Below are 23,466 nucleotides of genomic sequence, written 5' to 3' on the forward strand. Positions count from 1 at the left end.
ATTTAATATTTTGAAATTGAAACTATAGGAACCCTGAAAGCTACAGGCAGGAGAGTTTGTATCAGGGTTTCCCATCCCTGAAGTAGAACACAGCCCGCCAACAAGTCTCCATCATCTGAGCTCATTGAATGCTGTTTAAAGAAATCCTCCCAGGATGTTCCTCATGATGCTGAATGTCCAGACTCTGCCAAGCTGGAGTCTAAACAAAGGCTTTGCTTTAAGTTGTGTGATGGTCAAAGCTCGCCTGCCATCACGGTTTAGCAGTTATTTTTGCTTTTTGTAGAAAGGTTAGTTTGTGGCTTGTTTAGATACCTGTGCTTGAGTGCTGGTTAGTTCAGTGGATATTTGGAGTCTTGATTTAACATCTGAGCACTCGGCCCCTCCAGCAGAGACGCAGTCATTGTGTTGGCAGTAACCCGAGCGCTGAGAGCACCGCGGCCCATGAGAAAGGGTGTGCACAGCTACAGGCCTGCAGTCTAGGCTTACGTGGAGGCTTGAAATGGATTCCCAGCCGCTGGCTCTTCCACATCCCACCTGCATGGCCCACAATGCCTCTTTGTTCCTGCCCCATGGCACTGTGGGATAGCTGTTATCTGAGAGGCAGGGGTTGGCCACCACCGACTTTCCCATTCAAAGTAAAGATGGTGAATTCCTGCTATCCGGTTTCGTTGTGGTTGGCTCAGGCTCGTGAGAGCTCCTTTTTCCTAGTGTGGGAGTGAGGTACTCTGTTGTGTACTTGCACGCTTACAGTGTTGCCGTTTGCGGTTACGTTAAAGCCGCACAGTTCTCATCCAGAACATTTAGTGTGAGAATTAGTGTTTATGTCAGCACAAGCAATGTGTCCATACAAAGGAAAACTTGACACCGTCTGCAGTTTGAACATTTATCAAAACTTTCTTGAGCAACAAGATCAATTCCTCATTTTGCATTCACATTTCATTATTGAGCAGACCAGTGCTGTTACCACATGCTAATGAACACGCATACTTCTTTTAAAAGATTAATGGTAATGTAAATATTAACTAATGAAATTGCAATAATGGCATGTAAGTTATAGCAAACAAAGGAACGCATTGGAATGAATGGTACAAATAAACCTGTTAGAACAAGGATACAAATGAAGTGTGATGCTTGAAGGGTTTTATGTAATTGATGATAGCATTAGAGTTTGAGAATGTTTATTTGAATATTTAAAGTAATCAAGGAAAATAATAACAGTATTATACAAAGAATGAAAACTGCAATCTCTGAACTAGGGGTACCAATTTTCAAGCCTTTTATTATGATTATTATTATAATTAAATGTTATATATTATTATAATATAATATTATTTATTAATGTTTTAATAAAATTAGGGCTGGGAAAAATAGTTAATTTCTGTCATTTTATTATTACTGATGCTAAATAAATCCAAACTAAATGACATTTAATTTATGTAGGCATTATTATATGTGTTGTGGTTTGTTTAAATAAAAGTTATGGTTCATGTCCTGTAATTGTTGATAGTAAATGACAATCTGAAAATGTGCAGTTAGGCTTATAAAATGTTAATGATGGCTTTCAAATATAATGTTTAATGGCTAAAAATACTGTTTAATCGATATATTGGTTGCACTTTATTTTGCAGGATGTGTACTTGCAGTGTACTTAACTAAGAAATTACTGGTTAATAAGGTAATAAGGTGGTTAAAGTTAGGTTTAGGGGTTGGTTCAGGTCAGGATTAGTACCTAGTTATTACCCAGTTAGTGTCATTATTACAGTAAGGAACATAGTATATACATGGGGAACAGGACTTTAAAATAAAGTGCTACTTGATGTATTGGTAATACTAGCATTGGTTATTTAAAATATATTGCCTTACTTCATTTAATATTAATTTGGGTGTTCAGTGTCAATATTTTTGAATAATTTTTAATGTTGTGAAATTTAATCACAGGAGCCTGTGTGAGTAATTACTCAAATGTAATCGATTCACAGCCTTAGTTAATTACATACTGGTAAACCTATGCTGAGAGATTATAGTTATGACAGACAGACGGAGATGGATAGATGGATGGATGGATTTTTTTAAAAAGTGCTGGTGAGAGGGGCCAAGTTATTCTTTTAATTTACGTATTGACATATTTTCCCCTTCCATTTTCTTGTTAAGCCCTGTTACAAAACTCAAAACATGAGGCATCATGTTTTGTCATCGTGTGAACTTAATGGGGGAAAAAAACTCAAAGCGTCTCGAAGCCCTTTCTGCAGATTACCACAATTATCTTTAACACCGCTATTATCGTCCTGTTGGCTTGACATTCTGTTTTGAAACCACGGCTGGCCGTGTTTTAATACATCAAGTCAAGTTTAAACAGTTAGGCTCAGACGTCGAGATTCTGCACGCTTTTATATTCAGTTGCATCTAGCAGTTTGAAACGGGGAAAAAGTGAAAGTCACCTTGTGCATTTGTGTTGCAACTGTAAGAATCGCCGAAAGTTTGGCCACTCGTTTAGTTTACACGGTTGATCATTAGTGTCACTTTTGAACCCGTCCCTTGCCCATCCTCTATTATTAACGACCGTTAATTGACCAGCTGGCCAGTCCAGTGAAAACACAAGCATTTTTGTTTTCATATTTCTGCTCTTCCAGCTGAATACTGTCAATTTTCACTATATACATAATAAACCATAAGCAACATTTTATCGCAGCTAATCTTATTGTCAATATTTAGACCATATTTAGAGTTTGGATTCTGCATTAGTGACACTAAGGAAAAACTGGTAATGTTACATTTTGTAATTTTAGTTTTTGCTAAAGCACTAACAATCAGTTGGTCAGCAGATAATGCTTCTGCAAAAGAGTAGCTGTTTTTGACGTCATTGCACTTCCTCATTTGATGTGACTGCGGGAGCACAGGAAGTCTGGCTTTCCTGTCCAGGGTTGTTATTGTTATGCAGCGCTCGCTGCTTCTTGTTGAGGAGCCCGAAAGAGGTGAAGGGACACCAGTGATCCTGCTGCTCATTACAGATCGAGATGCTCCTTCCCCATCCTGCCGCCACACATGGACATGCAGCGTCAAACGGGTGCTTAGACTCTTTCTGTCTGTCTTTCTCAATCGTAATCTCGGCCTATGTCTGTCTCTGTCGGGTGGTTCAGGGGCTTTTCCACCATTCACTTTAATGATGTTTAATGAGACTCTCAGTTGTGATTTTCATCTTGTGTAAATTGAAGCATGGCTGGTAAGTTGTAGATAACGTAGTTCTTGATGCGGTGTTTCCTCCATTCACTATATACCACAAAAAAACTTTTTTGTAACGTGAAATCTTTAGATTTAGAACCATTTATTACAACAACTCTTTTCTGCATATTTGTTTCACCTCACTTTGTTACACCAACATGCAATCTTTTAGCAGGGGTGTAACTATACATGTGTTGCGTATGGATCAATTTATCAGTCAAGTGACTAATGATATGATGTATCGATGCAATGTGTCAATTGTAAATTATTTTGAAAACTAAATTGTATTTTCGTCTGGTTTACGCCCATCGGTTAGTCAGTGAGATTAATTCAGTTACCATTAGCTGTTTCAATCCAGCTATTTTTATGCACATATTGGGATCTCAAGATGTGGATAAATTCTAAAAATGCACATAAAAAAAGGTATGTGCTAAATTGTGGTAGATCTTATAAGAAAACATTTACCGAATTAATCCCTCGATGCGCAACAAAAAACTCAATGTGACTTTGCCACAACAATGGATGTGATTTGGAAAACTGGACTAACCAACGGACCAATCGCATCACAGCATCTCAGACTTTTTCCTGACCAATTGATTAAAAGAACCGTCTTTTTAAGAGTCATTCATTCGTGCCTTGCGTTTCTGACTACATATGATAAATTGCATGTGTTGTTCCTCTTTTGTAAGTCGCTTTGGATAAAAGTGTGTTAAATGAATACATTCACTGCTGCAGACAGCCAGTGAAGCCAGTGTTGTTGGCTTATTAACTTCTAATTTTGTTGTAACCAGTCTCTGTCTCATCACATTCAACTTTGACTGCAAACAAACAACGCTTTTACATGTGAATGTGACTGTGCAGTGTGCAAATCCTGTGTAAGCTTTGCTAGGACTACAAGAGAAATACATCAAGATGCGTTTTATACGCTTTAGTAGTCGGCTGATATTTAGCATTTTTAATGATCACATCAGCTGATAAGTGTTGGGCCTTTTAAGTTTGACCAGCAGACGCACAGGCATTCTCCAACTTCATTAGTTTACTTTGTGTCATTAGTTTATCAGTTGTGTCTAATAAGTTATTAGACAGAAATGCTAAACAAACTGTGAAAGTGAGGTGAGCAACACTGCCTTTTTGCTGCTCTTCCCCCCCCCCCCCCCCCAAATAGTTTTTCTAATTTAGTATATATTATGTAAAATAAATATACATTTAATAGCATGTGTTATTTACATTTTAAATAGTTTTAAAATACTTCATAAATGGTGTGAAATCACATGTGTATTAGCCTTCGGCCACCTTGCTCTCTACAGTATCAGCATTGGCCATCAAAATGTCCATAATGGTCAACCACTAGTGTCTGTGCTGCTTGCTGGGAAATATCTGTTGAATACTCTGGAAAGGGATAAATATAATGAAATATTAGGTCACACACCAGCTTTTTAACACTCGGATTTCTGATCATAATTTCTTGTCTTTCTGCAGCCGGGACATGGAGAGCAAGGAGACTCTGCGCGGGCTGCAGAAGATGGAGGACCGGCCGGAGGAGCGTTTGATCCGAGAGAAGCTGAAGGCCACCTGTATGCCCACCTGGAAGAGCGAGTGGCTGGAGAGGCGGAGCAGAAGAGGCCCGATGGTACGAGACCATGAAACCATGGCTTTCATGCTGTTTTTTGCACGTTTTAAGACGCTGTCTCAAAAATAGGCCAGTTTTAAAAAAATGCATTCCAACAACCCAGTTGTTTTTGAACGCAAGAACGCATCTTATGTAAATGCAGAAACGTGTCCCATGATGGTCAGGTGAATCCATAACCAAGCTAATTATACATGGCCTGCTTCGGACCTTAAGATTAATCAGTCCAATGGTGAAATGTAGTTTTGCACATGCCTATTACTGTTGGTTGTGCTCAAGTTTGCCAAGATTCAGTTTATTTTGTGTTCATTACTAGCATTTTTCTGCAGTAGTGTGTCAAAAGGTTAATACAATTATATTGGTAACAATTGATACGTTTTCATTAGTTAACTACATTAGTACTTGTACAGTATTTCTACAGCATTTATTAATCTTCGTTAGTTCATTTCAACATTTACTAATACACAAACTTGAATTAAAAAATGTAAGTCTATTAATATTAATTAATACATGAACAATGATGCAATAAACATGTAATAAAACAAAAAAACACTAATTATTTTTACAATGTATTAACCGTCCATGTTAGCTAATGCATTAACTAATGTTAACAAATGAGACCTTATTTTAAAGTGTTACAATAATATTATTGATCTAATTTATTATGGTTGTTTAAAAAAAAAGGTCTGGCTTAAACATTGCTTATAAACAGGGCTTGTTTTGAAGAATACCATTTCAAAACTGCAAAAAAATTAAGTTCAAACTTGCTTTATATTCTATTTTCTACATTACTACTGTTAACAGTTAAATCACTGGATTAATTTACTAGTTAACTACTGTTAATGGTTAAATCATTGGATCAGATGCCCTGTTACCAAAAATAGCTGAAAAATGGTTGGAGTAAGGAACAGGAAATGAGAAGTTTTGAAGTGGAACGTCTCCTCCTGAGAGCAGCAGGCCTTCCTTACATAACCTTTAGAACAACTGACCCTGTTGACGGACTTTCACACTGTGTGCTTGAATGCTCCGCTGCAGTTTCACTGTGGCTAGACCGCGAGGGGCCGTTTACAAGACACCGTTTTCAACAAAAAATGGAAAACTTTTTATGCAATTTGGCTGTTCATTTACAAGACTACAGCATTTTGAGTGAAACCTGTTTGCAAAAGTTTGCCGATTTCAGGCAAAGTGCACGTCTTTGAAAACTATACTGTTACCATTGCGAAAGCGGTGACGTTGTGTTTTTCATGGTTAGTCTATAGGCGCATATTGTTTCTTTACAAACTGACATTGCCATCTACTGGCTTAGCATTAGTAATACAGCATTTCGTTTTCACGGATCCCGTGTGAGCGGGGACTGTTTTGACATGGATGGAAATAGTTTTTGATTTTCTTGTCATCATATCTCAGGTAGTGAAGCCCATTCCTCTGAGAGCTGACGGCACCGAGGCTGGAAGCGACAGTCACAGCTCGTCTTCCTCTCAAAGCAGAGGCCATCGTAGCCCTTCTCCTGGACCTTCCTCTTTCTCAGCTGCATCCTCCTCCTCATCGTCCTCCACAAAGACTGCTGCGAAGCCCGATTCCCCTGGTCTACGTAGACGGAGAGGGTCCCCAGTGCCTGTGAGTTTTGTCACATTTCTATTGTCTTCTGGTGGCATGAATTTTGTTGTTGTATAGATGAGTGTTTTGAAAATGTAATTCGACCAGGCTTTCTGCAAGTCTAGTTCACCCAAAATGTGATGAACATGCACCGTATTATTGTGGGCACTTTGAAATACAGTGAATAATTCTACATGCCTTATTACAAATTGCTTAGATTTTCAGAATGTGTTTTTAGAATGCTGCTTTTCCATCAACCGGTTAAATTTAACAGCACTGCATTTCAGTGTCAAATTCCACCCTCTGACCTTAGACCAGTAATTCTTATATCCATAACAAGTGGCAGATGGAATGGGACGAATGCCACAGATATAGGTTACATGAAATAAATCCTAGTATAAGGTGTTTTTTTTTTTTCATTTCATATCGATGTATGATCAAGTTGTTTTTACTAGGTGCTGTTCATGTCATTAGAAATTCAACCATGGTTATTTACTTTAAGCTGACGAACCACCATCATGGCTTTCTAGTCAAACTCCAATGACAGTTAAACATTTTACTGTACTGCAGTTTTTAATGTAAATAGACAATTTTTTTATTCAGAGATATGTTTAGCTGATGTAATTTAAAAAAAGGATCACCTTTTTAATCTTTGTCTCGTAGTAATCTTTGTCTCGTAGTAATCGTTTTGTTAATTTCCATTTAGGTTGTCTTAAGCTCTTAACATCTGTTTTGCCATGGTGCTGATGTGTTGGTCTAAATGTGTCGTTATAGAGCGGCAGGGTGACGCCCCCTCGCAGAGCTCCCTCCCCTGATGGCTTTTCCCCATATAGTCCAGAGGAGACCAACCGCAGGGTCAACAAGGTCATGAGAGCCCGCCTCTATCTGCTGCAGCAAATAGGACCCAATTCATTCTTGATTGGCGGAGACAGTCCTGACAACAAATTCCGAGTGTTCATTGGTCCACAGGTATGCTATGTCCTTTTGTCCGATGTTTATAAGTCCTAAATCATGTACTAGTCAAAGAAAGAACCCTTTTAAAGGTTATCAGGCCTCTGACACATCAATTGCCATATAAATATTTATATGATATTGATAAGTTGAAATGATTGTATTATGTGAGAAGAAACGCATAATAGAACTAGGCATTGAACTAGAACAGCTAGTAGGAATTGGTTGCCATATTTTAGTCTCATCATACATCAGTAAAGTAAATTAGGGGCAGTCGTGGCCTAATGGACTTGTAACCCGAAGGTTGCCGGTTCGAGTCTCAGGTCCGGCAGGAATTGTCGGTGGGGGGAGTGAATAACCAGCGCTCTCCTCCACCTTCAATACCACGACTGAGGTGAAACCTCAAGGCACCGAACCCCCAACTGCTTATATGCAATATGGCTGCCCACTGCTCTGGGTGTGTGTTCATGGTGTGTGTTCACTACTGTGTGTGTGTGCACTTCAATGGGTTAAATGCTGAGCACATATTCCAAATTGGCCACACGTCACTTCTATTCTATTAAAGAAAGAAAACTGAGATTGTCAACCGATTTCATGGAGTCTGAAGTGTGTTGAGACCCCACAGGGAAACATGTTTGGCCTGCCATTTACTATGGTTGGTTTCTGTATGTCAAACTATGGAATTTGTTAGGGCTGCCTCCTAATAGTTGGCTAAGCATTAGCCGACGAGAAAAGGCTTAGCCGACCAATTTTATTAGTCGGTTAGTTGCAGAAAGAAAACTCCACAGGAAGTGACGCAGTCCGTGAGGGACAGGGTTCTTGTGGTGTTCGCCTATCATCCATCGACCTCAAATATGGCTTATCATTTGAAACATGTAGGTAGTAGCAACTTTACATGGCTGTCCGCTCTAACGTTAACCTAGATACAGTAAACGTGCGCTATTATTAGTCGCATATCCAAGTGTTCATGCGGAGTGTGTAAGCTGATGTATAGCGTGTTCACAGCATGACATGGCGGCGATGGTGCGATCACTTGCATTTTTTACCCCCTGATAACAGCGGAAACAACTTAAAATACTTAAAATGGATATGCTTTCTGGTGTCTTGGTTTCCGTGAACTGGAGCATGTCCACTGCAGAGATGGCAGGTCACCATTGCAACTTCATCTTTGCAACCGACACTGACTCAGAAAACACTAGTTTATTAATAAACAATGTGTGCACTTGAGCGTTAAACAGGCCAAATATTCCACCCAAGTATAAATTTAAGTAATTCAATTAATATAAACGTGTGATTAGTTGACTAATGGCTTAAATGAACGAATACTAGTCGACTAGAAAAATCTTTAGTCGGGTGCAGCCCTAGTATTTGTGAAAATCGGTAGCCTAAAGATTTTTTTTGTGTAAAAAGTGTAAAAACAAATGCCACTGTTGTAATAAACCTGTTCTTCCTAAAATATTATTTATACTTTAATATAATTCACTTGAATAATATTTAGTTATACCTCATAATATAATTTCCATTGTGTTTGTGATCAGACATGTAGCTGTGGCCGAGGGACGTTCTGCATCCATGTGCTCTTCGTCATGCTCAGAGTCTTCCAGCTGGAGCCGTCAGACCCATTGCTGTGGCGCAAGACCCTCAAGAACTTTGAGGTGAGGTGACTCTAATCCAGCCAAAGCCCCCACAGTGAGCACTGTGCCATTCCTCACGCTCACAACATTGATGGTTTGATTTCATTCAGGTGGAGAGCTTATTTCAGAAGTATCACAATCGCCGCAGCTCACGCATCAAAGCTCCCTCACGTAGCACCATCCAGAAGTTTGTGTCCCGCATGTCCAACTCTCACACGTCGTGTACCTCCAGTGCCTCCCCATCCAGCAATGAAAGCAGGTTTGTAATGCTCGAGAGCCACTTATCTTGTTGAACTGTGATGTTAGGCTATCCCTGATTGTGGATCTTGTTTTACTTGCTCTTTTTAAAGAGACCCTGTCATCCATGATTTTAGGGCTGACACTAGGTTCAAAATTTTAATTGCAGTTAATCACATATTTGATGTGAAGAGTCTCGACTAAATGAAGTCTTTTTGGTTTTTCAGCACCTTACACCATGAGCACCACATTTTAAGACACTGTTAAATAGGCATAGTTAAAAACCATTCACCCTCATGTTGTTCCAAACATGTGAAATTGCTTCTGCTGAACACAAAAGAAGAGATTTTGAAGATTTTTTTCCAACTATTTTTGTCCATACAATGAAAGTCAATAGGGTCCAAAACAATTGTGAACAGTGTTGACCAAAAATGTTTGTGTTCCTCAGAAGAAAATCAGTGTGAAATACCATATGAGTAAGGAATGACATAAATCGCTTTTTTAGGTTTTCTATCCCTTTAGAAAATATCAGTGAAACAATCAAAGCAAAATTATTCAATCTGAATTAATAGTTTATTGCTATTATGATGGCATCCCCTATCTCTCCTTCTCCGTATTACCTGCCAAATAGGTGATGTTGTGTAAATGTGCACAGTGATGTTGATGCATCTGTGTGAAGTCGAAGTCAGTAAGTTGTAGAATGTCAGAACAAGTAATGTTTGAGTTCTAAAAATGTTATGGAACGTTTTCATGGTACAATCTCAAAAGAAAACAATTGATTCCTCATATGATCCATTTGAAACAAATAATTTTCTGTGTCGCTGCCCCTTTGTCTTAGTAACTTTTAAAACTGTGCCTGTGTGTCTACTTTTGTGACCAGTATGAAGGATGAGGAGGAGCAGATGTGTCCTATCTGTCTGTTGGACATGCTAGATGAGGAAAGTCTGACAGTGTGTGAAGAGGGCTGCAGAAACAAACTTCACCATCACTGCATGTCTATATGTGAGTACCAAGAAAAATATCAGTGGTCCTATCCCAAATGATCCCACTTCACCTACTATGATATTTAGAGTAGTCACAGAAAGTGACTTGTCTGTCTTAAAGCATATCATATACATGTATCCATTAGAGGGAGGAGATTGATTTCCCTCCAGTCACTGTGCAAGTTCATACAGAAGAGCTCAAGCACAGCAATTCAAAGAATCACTTGTGGGACAGAACACTTTGTACCTGGTCCAGACTGAGCATGTTTATGCTTTTTCTGGACATTTTTTTCAGCTAGCCTAGTGATTTAAACATAAACCAGGCATTTAGGTGCACATATTTGATCACATCTTCTCCGAATCTATGTCTGCTAATAAAGAAACTACCTACATTTACATGGACACCTTTTGTTTCAATCTGAACTAATTCATACCAATTGATGAAAATCCGAACGTAGTGTTTACATGAACGCTTAATAAAGTGATCGGGTTGATGTGTGCATTTATATGTCACAAGCTTAGAAAAGGAATTGCTTTTTTGACATAGATCACTGCACGAATATGCAGAGTTTCCTGAGTTTGCACATACTAACCATTCTCCTTTTCTTTTTTTTAAAGAGCGGACTTAATATTAATCTATTTTCATTCCTAATTGGGAAACAATGAGCACATGAACCGTTGTGCCATGCTGCTTTATATTTATCAAGGAGTGAAAACGCCCCTACCCGTGGCCAAAACAAGCCCGAGTCCGAAACAAGGACTGATAGGACGTTGTCTTGCTCCACTTCACAGACGATGAGTGGAAGGAGAATTTTAGAATAACCCGACAGTCGTTACAACATTTTTACGTCATTGCACATGTGCAGTACTTTCCCGTTTTGGTTTTAATTCGATCAAGTGTTTACATGTCCTCTCGATCGGGTAGTAAAAGGTTTAAACCACCCCTTACAATCCGAATGAAATTTTAAATTTGGCCAAATCATTCGATTGACATGGTTACATGTGACTTTTGTTCCCACTGTGCCACTAGCTTGATTACGAACAGATTATTAGGGTCCATGTAAACACCGCTATTGATAGGGCAATAAATATTAAGAAAAAATAAAGGCTTTGGAAGATCTTTTGAAGAGCTCTGTAATAGAGACAACAAATGAGAATTTGCGAAACTGAGAAAGAACATTTAAATGATCTCCTCTCATGCTAAAAACAGAGAAAAACAGTCAGCAACTTAACTGGAGATTGTGGCAGAATGACAAATAAAAATAAAAATTCTGCAGTAATAATGTAGGAGGAGTACAAAGGTGTCATGTATGAACACCCCCTTAGGGATATTTGAATTACCACAACATAGCCAATAGGGTAATGCAGTAAAAAGGCTAAATATTGCACAAATCTGTCATAATACATTATGTCAGATTACATTCCTGTTATGTTATTACAGGAAGATTCATCACATGAGAAGATTTGAAGTCTAGTTGTTTGTTGAGTGAGCATCCTTGCCCTATATCCCCTGACAGCCTTCATGTAATGATGAGTTATGTGAACATCTCTTGTGTCCTGTTTGTTTTTCAGGGGCCGAGGAGTGCCGGAGAAATCACGATACATTAATCTGCCCTCTGTGTAGAGCCAAGTGGAAGTCACATGATTTTTACAGGTAAAGATGTAGAAGCGTTATTTTAAAGCCTAGAGAATTCAACGGTTCATGTTTAAAGCAGGACGCTTCAGTTACAGATGTTTTATGAGCATACGTTTCCTCAGAAGAGAACATCAGGAATATTTTCATGACTCATAAGAAGAGAGTCCTACATAAACACAAGCAGGCAGGATGCTAATTGGACCCAACAAGCCCAAACATAGATGTAGGTTAAGAACGCCGCTGTCATGAAGCTGGCAAGCACACATCTCAAACCCAGCGCTGATTGTTCTGCGAAACAGATGATGTCATGTGTCTTCATTTTGGACGTATGCTTGTGGGATTTCTCCTGTTTGTATTTGGTCTTAGGATTTGAGACTGAGATGAGGTCATGTAGAGGTCAGGGAAGGCAACTCCTTTCTGGTGGTTAGGTAAGCGAGACAGCCCGGCACCAGCCATGTTTGTGTGTCTGCCCGGGATTGACATGCTAGCGGCTAGTTGGTTTTTGGTGTTTTCCAGCTCCCCTCAAACCATCCAGAGATTCGCCCCACACACAATGATGCCCGAAACCAAACCCTGCTGTTTCTTCTTTAGGAAACTGCAATTATTCTAATTTCATGAAGTAAATCCCCTCCATTTGTCTTGGCTGAATGTAAGATGGCATGACTGTTGAGAGGTTGGCACATTTAGACAGTCAGTGCATCATGGACTTACCATCTCAGCTTAAGAAAACATAAACCACAGATTATTTTTTTTGCCTTTTGTGATGTTTTTGTAAGCTATTAGACCTTATACATGTGTGTGTTTTGTTGTGTTATGAGACACAATGGCAGCCATTAGAATAAACTTCAGTCTTCTACAGTGAGTCACCACTGCAGTGCAAGAACACGTTTAGTTTATACCCCAGGGTCGCTCGCTCGCCCGCCATGCACTGGCCAGTATTTCAATACACAAGACTCAAAATACTGTTGATGCAACAGATTTGTTGTAACACTTTACAATAAGGTTGTATTAGTTAAGATTAGTTAATGCATTAGTTAACATGAACTAACCATGTACAACATCTCTGTTCAGCATTAGTTAATCTTTGTTAACGTTAGTTCATAAAAATACAGCTGTTCATGGTTTGTTCATGTTAGTTCACAGTGCATTAACTAATGTTAACAAGATTTTAATAATGCATTAGTAAATGTTGAAATGAACATTAACAAAGATAAATAAATGCTATATAAGTGCAGTTCATTATTAGTTCATGTAACTAATGTAGTTAACTAATGTTAACTAATGAACCTTATTGTAAAGTGTTACCAGATTTGTTTTATTGTTATTATTAAATGCAACAAAGAGGACTGTACTGTAACTGATGCTGTATGTGCAGCAGCTAATATTTTATTTTCTGCCAAAAAATGTAGTTTATGGTCACTTTAGATGAACTTGTTGGGTAGGATTAAGTAATGTAGAATATGGCCATGCAGAATAGGCATTAAAATGTGTTTTATAAGCCAATATCCTAGTAATATGCATGCTAATAAGCAGAGAATTAGACCCTAAATTAAAGTTTTTCCAAAGTTGTGTACAATAATAAACCATACTACATAAGGACTGTTTTGAATGGTTTTCCAGCAGCCCAAAATGAACAAAAATTTAATTTGAACATATTATCTCTGCTAATAAGAAACAAGACCGCCAAACGGCGGCATTTAAGATATGATTTGCACACACTACCATTCAAAAGTTTTGGTTTTTGATAGTCTCACCAAGGCTGCATTTGTTTGAAAAGTAAAATGCAGTAAAAACAGTAATATTGTGAAATATTATTACAATTGAAAATAACTATTTTCTGTGTGAATATGTTGTAAAATGTAATTTATTTCTGTGACCAAAAGCTGAATTTTCAGCATCATTACTCATCATGTCTGTGTCTTTGTATTTCTGTGTGTGTAGTTATGAGGCTTCATCTACAGTGGAAAGCACAACAAACCGCTCCCAGAGTCAAACAGCTGCTGCTTCTTCATCGTCTTCATCTCTTCAGACTGAGAGCTCTAGAGCGGGGCAGGAGGGCGACTTCTCTCTTCCACAGTATGGAGTGCAGCACATCCCCCAGACATACACAGAGCTCGCCGAACCCTGGATCAAGGTGCGCTCAACTGCTATACACAAAGACAAGATCGTTTAATGTATTCTTAAACCTAAATGAGACCCAGCTGTCCATGTGTGAGAAAGTGATTGAGTCGATAACTGACTACACTCCTGTTAGCTGGAATAACAGCAAACTCTTGCTGTAGTTATTGCTGGTGTTTCACACCACTGTCAAAGAATTCAGATGAGAGAAAAAACTGCTAGAGATTTAGTGACATTTGTAGACTTTGAGATTTCTGGTTAATTTTGCACCTTGAAGTTGGAGAGGTTCCCATTAGGAGCTTTCGCACCGGAGGAACCTTTTCATAGTTCCTAGAACTAATGGCGGAAGTACCGTTTTCTTGGTGTGTTCATACTGCAGGAACTGGAAAAAATTCCAACCACATGGCAAACGCTTATACGTTTTCATTTACGGTTTACTTTCTTTGTATAACAGTTCGATCTAAAAACGATAGGACTGTTAAACAGATCGTAAACGAATGAAGATGGAGAATGTGAGAGCTGTGTGCTCAGGCTCTGGCGTTCTCAATGGTGTCAAAATAAATGTCTGCCTCGCCGTCAAAATAAGTCACAATAACAAACACGGCTTACGTCACTTCAAAGTTCCTACTAGCAGTGCGAATTCAACCAGGAAAATGGCCCAAGGGGAACAATTAGTTCTCCGGCAACCACCCTGGTGGCTAGTTCCTATAACTAAGTTCATAGAACTCATTCTCAACTATATTTTAGGGAATCTCACATAAACCAACATATTTTCCATCTAAATTCTCATTGCTGCAATGCAATGCAAAAAAAAAAAAAGATTTAAGTGCAGCCGTAAAACTACATCATGGTAAAATGTTTATTTTACATTTAAGTTTTTATTAAATCCGAAAATGTCCCAATGTAAGAAATCTGAGTTGTTTCTATTTTATTTCTTTTGAAATTGCAGCGTTAAATATGACCCTGCTGATTCTTAATGTTATATTACAGTGACGTAAACTGACTTTCTTTTCATGGTTTTGTATGTTCATGCTCTCTCTCTCTCAGGTGTTTGGTTTGGAGCTGGTAGGCTGTCTCTTTTCCCGGAACTGGAACATCAGGGAAATGGCCCTTCGGCGGCTGTCACATGACGTGAGCGGAGCCCTCCTGTTGGCCAACGGCGAGCATTCTTTGGCCGGGGCGGGCGCGGGGGTAGGGCTGGGCACAGCTGCGGGGGAGGTGTCCGGAGACGTGGTGGTGGAGTCCTGCTGTAGTGTGCTCTCCATGGTCTGCGCAGACCCTGTCTACAAAGTCTATGTGGCAGCACTGGTGAGATGCTTTACCTCTGTCTTAACACTCACGCTTGCCTCTGCTACAGCATCTGAAAATATAGGGTCAGCATACAACAGTATTAAGACACAAAACATCATCATTTTAGTTATAGAGTCAGTAGTATATTATCTGTTAGACGATCAATCAGACTGTACAAGTTAACAGCGGTTCCAAACTTTTTCTACCCCCCACCTATATGAACCCACATAAAGACAATCTCAGACATAACCTTGCTTGCACAATCCTATAGGATTTCTTTGAAACATTGTAATTAATAAAGTGCTCAACTTCTGCTAGCTTCTCTTAACTTGTTCGGCTTCAATCAGTCAGAAGCTAATATTTTCAGGCACAGATACAACACACTGCGGTCTCTCTCTTACCCACCACTGTACTGGTGAATATTTTCTTGTCTTGAGCCTGTCCACAATGGACATGACAAAGTGAACATTGGAAATCCATTTGTCCTTTGTGTCCAGTACTATATTCCTGCGATACCGGAGGGGCATCAGTTTACTGTCTGGGAATTGTTGTGCCGCATCCAGTGTAGACAGCATCAGTGATTATAATAGGTTCCGCTTGTTTTTGTCGCTCTGCTCGCGTCTGGTGTAGACAGTTTTTTTGGTAGCTGTGATGTTCGAAGTAGACAAACGTGTCCATGCTTAGTGCAGAACTGTGCATCATCCATTTATATTTTTACCAAGCTCCTTGCAATACTCAATTCTGAGACTTCAATCATGCCATCTAGGGGTCTGTTAGTGCACGACAAAAACTGCTAAAACCGATATCAGACTTCTCAGGTGGTACTTCGAGTCATCTTGAGGTAATAAGTCAAAATACTTCGCTGTCAATCGATACATTTTTTAACTTAATCACACATTTTTCTGTAATTAATCGCACCTAATATTTTAGTACGTTTTTAATATATTTTATATTGTAATTTCACATTTAATCTAAAAATGAAAAAATTAATGAAGAAACAACATTAGACAGTAGCCTATATTTTAAATATTTGTTTAATGGCATCTTTTTATGAAAGAAGGCCAGACTCACCAATACCAATACTGCTACTGATGTCTCTATGAAATGGGTTTTTTTTTCCTCTCAGTTTTAGCAATTAATTATAGCTGTTCAGCATTACGGTATAATTGAAAGCTATACATTTTATCAGGCTTTAAAAAGATATAACTTAATTTAAGTGAACTTTAAAACAATCTTCACATAAACCCATTATAATAAGTGTCACATTTACCTGCCCTTCAATATACCAGGGCTCTAAGCGTTACACCCCCCAGTTTGGGAACGACTGGGTTACATGCGTGTTTCTTTTAGGTCACTTAAACACTTGTATGAGAAGCAAGGGTCTGAAATATTCAAACACTCCAGTCATGATGATTATGTCCAAGTGTCATGCATGCAGAATGGTGAAGTGCCGTCACATGGAGCTTACTTAAACACTGTTTCAAATGCCTGTCCCACTGCTATTATCATGTGAACACTTCAGTCACATGAAATGTCGACAGCACGTGATACTTCTGTTAAGATCATATGAACGAGAGGGATTGAGGCACAGCAGAAGGAAGTTGCACAATACTGCACCGACCAAGAGCTCCTACAGTCATCAGGGCTGTTTAAGTATTGGCTCATAATTTTGGCTTAGTTTCTTCTTTGAACGCTTCATCCACACCTCAATTCAAATTTTCTGTTCAAGGGAGAATGTTCACATGACCTAGTCTGAACGGGTGACTGAGCAACATTCAAAGTCCTACTCGATAGAATACAGTCCAGTTTTTTTTTAAATTGAGGAAGATTTGATCACTTGTGATCTACTGGTTGGTTTCAGTGTCCTCCATCATGCCAAGGGTACATCCAAATTAGACTGGGCAATATAGCTAAAAATCTCAATATTTTCCCACAAGTTTATTGCAAAATAATCTAGATAATAAAAAAGAATCTAGGCTTTATAAAAAATTTTTTTTTATAGGTACCAGTATAAAAAAAGTAAATTATATTACAGTAAATTATTCAAAATTTGTGGGTGCCACAACAACGCAAGTTCTTTTGTAGAACAAAAAACAAAAACAAATAGCACATAATATAAGACAAGTGGCGTTTCTTTCAGTTTGCATTCACAATCCAAGACTTGAAGCACAGATCTATTTTCACATACAGTATGAAATACATTTAAAAATAAAGAAATAAAGCTGAAATAAAGTAAAATGCCGTTTCATGGCCCTTAATACTTTTCACTTGCCATTGTCTGGTCTAGATATTTCTTTTCCTTTTGTTAACTTTGATCTGAGGTTATCTGAACCGGGCCAGAGTTCTAAAGTTCAGCGAACCACGCTGGCTAGTTTTAAAGTTCACTTCAAACCAGGAAGTCTGGAAGCTGCAGGGATCCTCAGACTGAAGCTGGAAAAGAAAGGTTTCTTTCTTTCTTTCTCTCATAACCTATTTCTACTCCTTAAATAACCAACAAACAAACCAAAAAAAACAATAGCTCTTGCTGCTTGGACTTCTGGGATGGTGTCTTTCCCTCAGGCTCTGTGCTCCAGTGAGCCGCCTTTATGAAAACAACAAGCGTTTTGTCTGTTCGGGGCTTTCCAGCAGTTTTCCTATATTCTTCGAACACATACCAGAAAGAGGGCTGTCTCTATGAACTAAAAATACTACAGACAAAAGCGTTCAGGATGTTACCTTGTGTTAGACCTCTCTTTAAACACTGCAGGGTAGTGAAGTTGGTAGCGGTTTGGCTGATCTGTGAACTAAATGTGGCGAATTCAAATGTCATATTGTTTCACTATTTATACTTGATGTGGAGTTATTTTTTGCAGGCAGAGGAGCATTATTTTATCCTTTAGTGTTGTGTGTGTGTGTGTGTGTGTAGGCGGGTGAATGTGTGTTTGTTTTCGGGAGGGACGTGTATGCTGGGTTAATCAATGCTGGGCCGCGCTCCAGTGCACTGTGCTATCAGTCACCACTCCCCAGCTCTCTCTGGGAGTCAGGGTCAGGGTGAACTCTTTCTCACACATGCACACACTGTGTAGCACTGTTAATGTACTGTAGTCCAGCGGATCACATGACTGTTCTGACCTCAGGGAGAATATGCTGTTAATACAAATAATAAAATGCAACTAATCATGTACTTGTGTTTGTGTATATAGGCTAGTAAAGTAAAAAGACTTATTAACTTTTAAAATGGAGGGAAAAAATCATCTAATTTCTTTGTTGTTGACGACAGAGGCTGTACATCCAATCAAACTCTGTCACTTTGTAGAAGCTAGCCCTGTTGGACAGGTTCAAATTCAAGAGACTTTTAAACACAACACTCAAAAAATAAACAAACTAAATAAGTGAATCCTCATTTAAATATTAAACAATTTTGGTTTTATATTTGGCCATCACATGATGTTGGAATCCATGATTTGGGGGGGAATCTTGAATTTTCTGATTAAAAATTGGATTTCTGATTAAAAAAGTTTTGATGATGTTCTTGCTTTTTTAAATTATAATATAAGATTTGTTTGTTTGTAGCACATCTTGGCCAAAATATTGTAATTGTATTACAATAATAATATATTAATACTTATTATAAAAATAATATTTTTGTTATTATTCATAAATATTATTTTTGTATTCCTAATTATCATTAAATATATTAAACAAAATACAAATATTTCTATTACAATTTCACTGTAAAGTAAAAAATAATAAGAATGTTATTTTATAGTACAACTAAATTTGCCATCTTAATTTCTTCATTTTTAAATGTTAAATAATCATGCTTTGATTTTGGAGGAATACTCTTAAAGGGATAGTTCACCCAAAAAAAACGAAAATGTTATGTTTTTCTGCTTACCCCTAAGGCATCCAAGATGTAGGTTTCTTCAGTAGAACACAAATGAAGATTTTTAACTCCAACCGTTGCTGTGTGTCACTCATATAATGCTTGTCAATGGGGTCGAATTCTATTAGAGTAAAAAAAACATGGACAGACAACTTCAAATTAAACCCCGCGGCTCGTGACGACAGATTGATGTCTTTAGACACGAAACCATCGGTTTCTGAGAGAAACCGAACGGTATTTATGCAAATATATCCCCTCATATCAGACGAACGCTTCAGCTCTCCAGACTGCCATCACTTCCCGTGAGTGAGGTCAAAATTCCGGCTGGGTCATAGATATATACATAGATTCCTCATTAGTGCCTGCGTGGATCATGGCGTGGATCGCTCGAATGAGGAATCTACGTATACAAATCTATGACCCTGCCGGAATTTTGACCTCACTCACAGGAAGTGATGGCAGTCTGGAGAGCTGAAGCGTTCGTCTGATATGAGGTGATATATTTGCATAAATACCATTCTGTTTCTCTCAGAAACCGATCGTTTCGTGTCTTAAGACAGAATTAGACTCCATTGACAAGCATTATATGAGTGACAGACAGCAACGGTTGGAGTTAAAAATCTTCATTTGTGTTCTACTGAAGAAACGAAGACACCTACATCTTGGATGCCTTGGGGGTAAGCAGAAAAACATAAAATTTCAGTTTTTGGGTGAACTATCCCTTTAAAGCTTCTCTTTTGTTGACAGCAAGCACTTCCAGGCCTAGTTTCACAGACATGGGTTTAGATTAAGCCAGGATTAGGCCTTAGTTCAATTAGGGCATTTAAGTAGCTTTTATAAATGTGCCTTAGGAAAAAAAACATTACTGGTGCGCATCTTGAGACAAAACAATGGCACTAACATTTGTAAGATTTGCAAGTTACTTTCAGTTAAAATAGCTCAAACATGCATTTTAGTCTGGGACTAGACTTACGCCTCGTCTGTGAAACCAGGGGTAAATATTTTACTTAATCGTGCATCCCGCTCTGGGTCCTGAATCAAAACTGTCTGAGAAGAACCCCTCTTGTGCTCAACACAGGACTAGAGAATCCACAACACAAGCCACAGTCCTGAATTTGGCAACATCGTTTGTGCTTTTGTGTAGATCTGTTTTAAGAGTAGATCTTTGTTCTGTTTCAGAAAACCCTGCGGGCGATGCTTGTCTACACCCCTTGTCACTCTGCTTCAGAGCGGACTCGATTACAACAGCTGCTGCGGCCCGTGGTGGAAACCATACTGGTCAAGTGTGCAGATGCGAACAGGTACAACTTGCTTAAGAACATCTCTGATTGGGCCCTATTCGTCATGCATAGTGGATACATGCGTTAGCCTGGATGTATTAGACCTGATCCAGGACTCCCCCAAAGCTAGCCAAAAAGAAATGAATGAACCCAATCAGAAGATCTGGTATACATCATACCATATCTAGGCTATCATGGTTAACAGGCTATTGCCACCTAGTGGATAGACAATGTAGCACAAACTAATTATTGCTGGTGTTTGTTGAAGAGTGATGATATTGTAATTTAGTTTGAAAGAGTTGTCAATCTGAAATCAAATGTTACTGTTTACTTCACAACTCCCTGGTCTTATTGTGAATGATTCATTGTTGCATGTTATTTTAAAATAAAATTCATCAGAATGTAGTAACTGAATCCTTTTCCCCATCCAACCTGACATCCTCTTCCCCATCCAATCAATTCTTGATGAATAATCACATGCTTATTTTTAGTATCCCGTTTGCCCAGAAAAACCTTTCCACATTTTCCTGTTGACTTTAAATGCTCTTTTGAAGTGGGTTTGCTAAGTCTACGTGTTTGTCTGTTTGTGCTCAGTCGCACGAGTCAGCTGTCCGTGTCCACTCTACTGGAGCTGTGCAAAGGGCAAATGGGGGAACTTGCCGTGGGCCGAGAAATCCTCAACGCAGGTACTAATTTATAATCATCAAATTTGTCATAATTAAATATCCTTAAGTTGGCCATGCAGCCACCATGAATCACTTTAACTTGTGCCGAGTTCGCACTGCACGATTTTCAAAGCGGTCAGATCACTGTTCTTTTCACACTGCACGACTATCTGGGGTAGCATCTGGGGTAGTAGGAAGAATCGGCAACAACTCCATCTGGTTCGCTAACTACGTTTCACAACCAAACACATTCGAGAAGTGATAAGGAAATAACACAAGATCACATCTCGTACGAGACCGAATTGTTGATAGTCCGCAAGAAGTGATCCAACTTGTCTGTGCGTATTGGCGAAAAGGAGAAAAATTAAAAAAGATTATGGAGGAGGAAATGTTTGGAGAGAAGCGGGGAGCAAGGATTGTGTGTTCTGCAAAGAGAGTTAGAGGTAAATAAATAATTTTGCAATGTGCTGCTGTTGCGGCTGGTCAAGCAAATGTTTGTGCTTTGTTTCTGTTTGATATAATTGTAAATGCATCTATTAAAATACAAATATTCTATAGTCTAGAGGTCTATAACTCCTCCCCGAACTTCCCGTTGCCCTGTATCTTGCTCTCTCATTGGCTGTAGGTCATCGCCGATGTAATTTTTTTTTCTTTGATAATTCACCCTGCGTGATTGTCACTCGCCTGAACAAGCACCCATTTGCCTCCGATTTCGGGCATTTGTCTACGATTTCGTGACACCTGTCGGCGAGTGAAAATCAGGCCTAAAATCGTGCATTGGGAACACTCCATTAAGCAACAGCTTCCTGTTTCCTATTTTTTTTTAATTAACAGTTCACTCAAAAATGTAGTTTTTGTGGCTGTCAATCTACAAGAAAAACACAGAAAAAGTATTCAATTTGACTTGTGCATTATATTCCATGTTGTTTGATTTATTTATGTTGTGTCCCAAAGGACACACTATATACAATGCACTATGTACTCAACTGGCAGAGTAGTCCTGCAGAGTTTAGTCCCAACCCTGCTCCAACACACATACCTGTAGTTTTCAAATTATCCTAAAGTGCTTGATTAGGGTTGAAACTGAACTCTGTGGCCTGCCAGAAAATTCGTTTTGCACCCCTAGTCTAGTGTATAATGTTTAAAAGGTTATTTTGTCAGCCATCATTGGCGTGTGATAGCCTCTCTCCATACGCTAAATAAGGCAAGCTGTGACAGAGTGCATGAAGTGTCAAACATTCCACACTTTTTTTTATTAGTTACATTTTTTAATTTTCAGTGTTAACACCCCACTCACACTTTATACTACAAAATGGCATAGAATAGAGCATAAGTATGAGATTTGGGATGCACCTATACTGTTATTGACTGATAAACAAACTATTTGTTTGCTTTTTAATAGAAACATGTTTCCTCTCTGATTTTCCATTAGGCTCTATTGGTATCGGTGGAGTTGACTATGTCCTGAACTGTATCTTGGGCTCTAAAACGGAGGCCAATAACTGGCAAGCACTGCTGGGTCGTCTGTGTCTGATCGACAGGCTCTTACTGGAGTTTCCTGCTGAATTCTACCCTCATATTGTGTCAGGTGGAGACTGCAACCAGGCCCAAAACATTGTGGAGAGGTACAGAAATACATGCTAATATTGCTGAGCTTCTGTTTACGATTTATGCACCTTTTATAAAAATTTGGCATTTTTGCAACCCTGTAAAATATTTTAGGACAGATTTGTGTGATGTCATTGCTTTCTTGTGATACGATTTAAATACGCATACAATTGTACAGTTAAAAACAAGTACTGTATTGTAGATTTAACCTAGGATATTTTCTTACATATGTAGAAGAATTAACATTATAACACTAATGAATCAGAATCGAATCAACTTCAATTGAGATTTTTTAAAAAAATAATGAATTTGGAAATCTGTAGTGATACCCATCACTCAGTAAGAGCTTGCTAGATTGGTATTAGTTTACTTTTTCTTTGGCGAGCCACCCAACAACTACTCAGCTAAATTCAATGTAGCTACATTTTTTCTACTCTTGAGCAAAATGCTTCTAGGAGGTATTTATTGAAAGTGGTAGTAAACCATAGCCGTTGATTCTTTCATGTTTCGTCCTTCTTAAAATCTTAGCCCAATGTTCTGTCTGTGCAACCAGACCTTTTATTTCTGGTAACAGATGACGTTGTCTCACCTTGTATGGGCCATTTAGGTCACACCTCTGCAGACACAGTAAAGCCCAAATTATACTTTGGCCGTCCGTGTTCTGCTACAGTCTGCGCACTTGTGACGTCATTTTCGTCGTCAGTAGGGTCCGAGCAAAAGCACATGTGCAAGTGAATTGATCGCTTGAAAACACTCC

General features: G+C 38.7%; 1 protein-coding gene across 2 annotated transcripts in view; it reads left to right on the plus strand.

Moving 5' to 3' along the window:
• LOC307118945 (mitogen-activated protein kinase kinase kinase 1-like) overlaps positions 1-23,466 on the plus strand; it is a 78,430-nt gene that overhangs the window by 44,693 nt on the left and 10,271 nt on the right. The window contains exons 1-13 of one of the 2 annotated variants that reach the window (XM_079804826.1): positions 2,954-3,064; positions 4,699-4,849; positions 6,254-6,463; positions 7,217-7,411; positions 8,932-9,048; positions 9,138-9,286; positions 10,145-10,266; positions 11,820-11,901; positions 13,825-14,017; positions 15,049-15,309; positions 20,336-20,457; positions 21,031-21,122; positions 22,534-22,726. In XM_079804826.1, coding sequence (XP_079660952.1) covers positions 3,015-3,064; positions 4,699-4,849; positions 6,254-6,463; positions 7,217-7,411; positions 8,932-9,048; positions 9,138-9,286; positions 10,145-10,266; positions 11,820-11,901; positions 13,825-14,017; positions 15,049-15,309; positions 20,336-20,457; positions 21,031-21,122; positions 22,534-22,726 — 1,937 coding nt within the window. In that variant the 5' untranslated portion in view covers positions 2,954-3,014. Of the gene's footprint in view, positions 1-2,953; positions 3,065-4,698; positions 4,850-6,253; positions 6,464-7,216; positions 7,412-8,931; positions 9,049-9,137; positions 9,287-10,144; positions 10,267-11,819; positions 11,902-13,824; positions 14,018-15,048; positions 15,310-20,335; positions 20,458-21,030; positions 21,123-22,533; positions 22,727-23,466 lie in introns of those variants that run through there. The other variant, XM_079804825.1, reaches the window with a different exon arrangement.

The sequence above is a fragment of the Gobio gobio genome (genome assembly GCF_949357685.1).
Source record: "Gobio gobio genome assembly, chromosome: 22".
NCBI lineage: Eukaryota > Metazoa > Chordata > Actinopteri > Cypriniformes > Gobionidae > Gobio > Gobio gobio.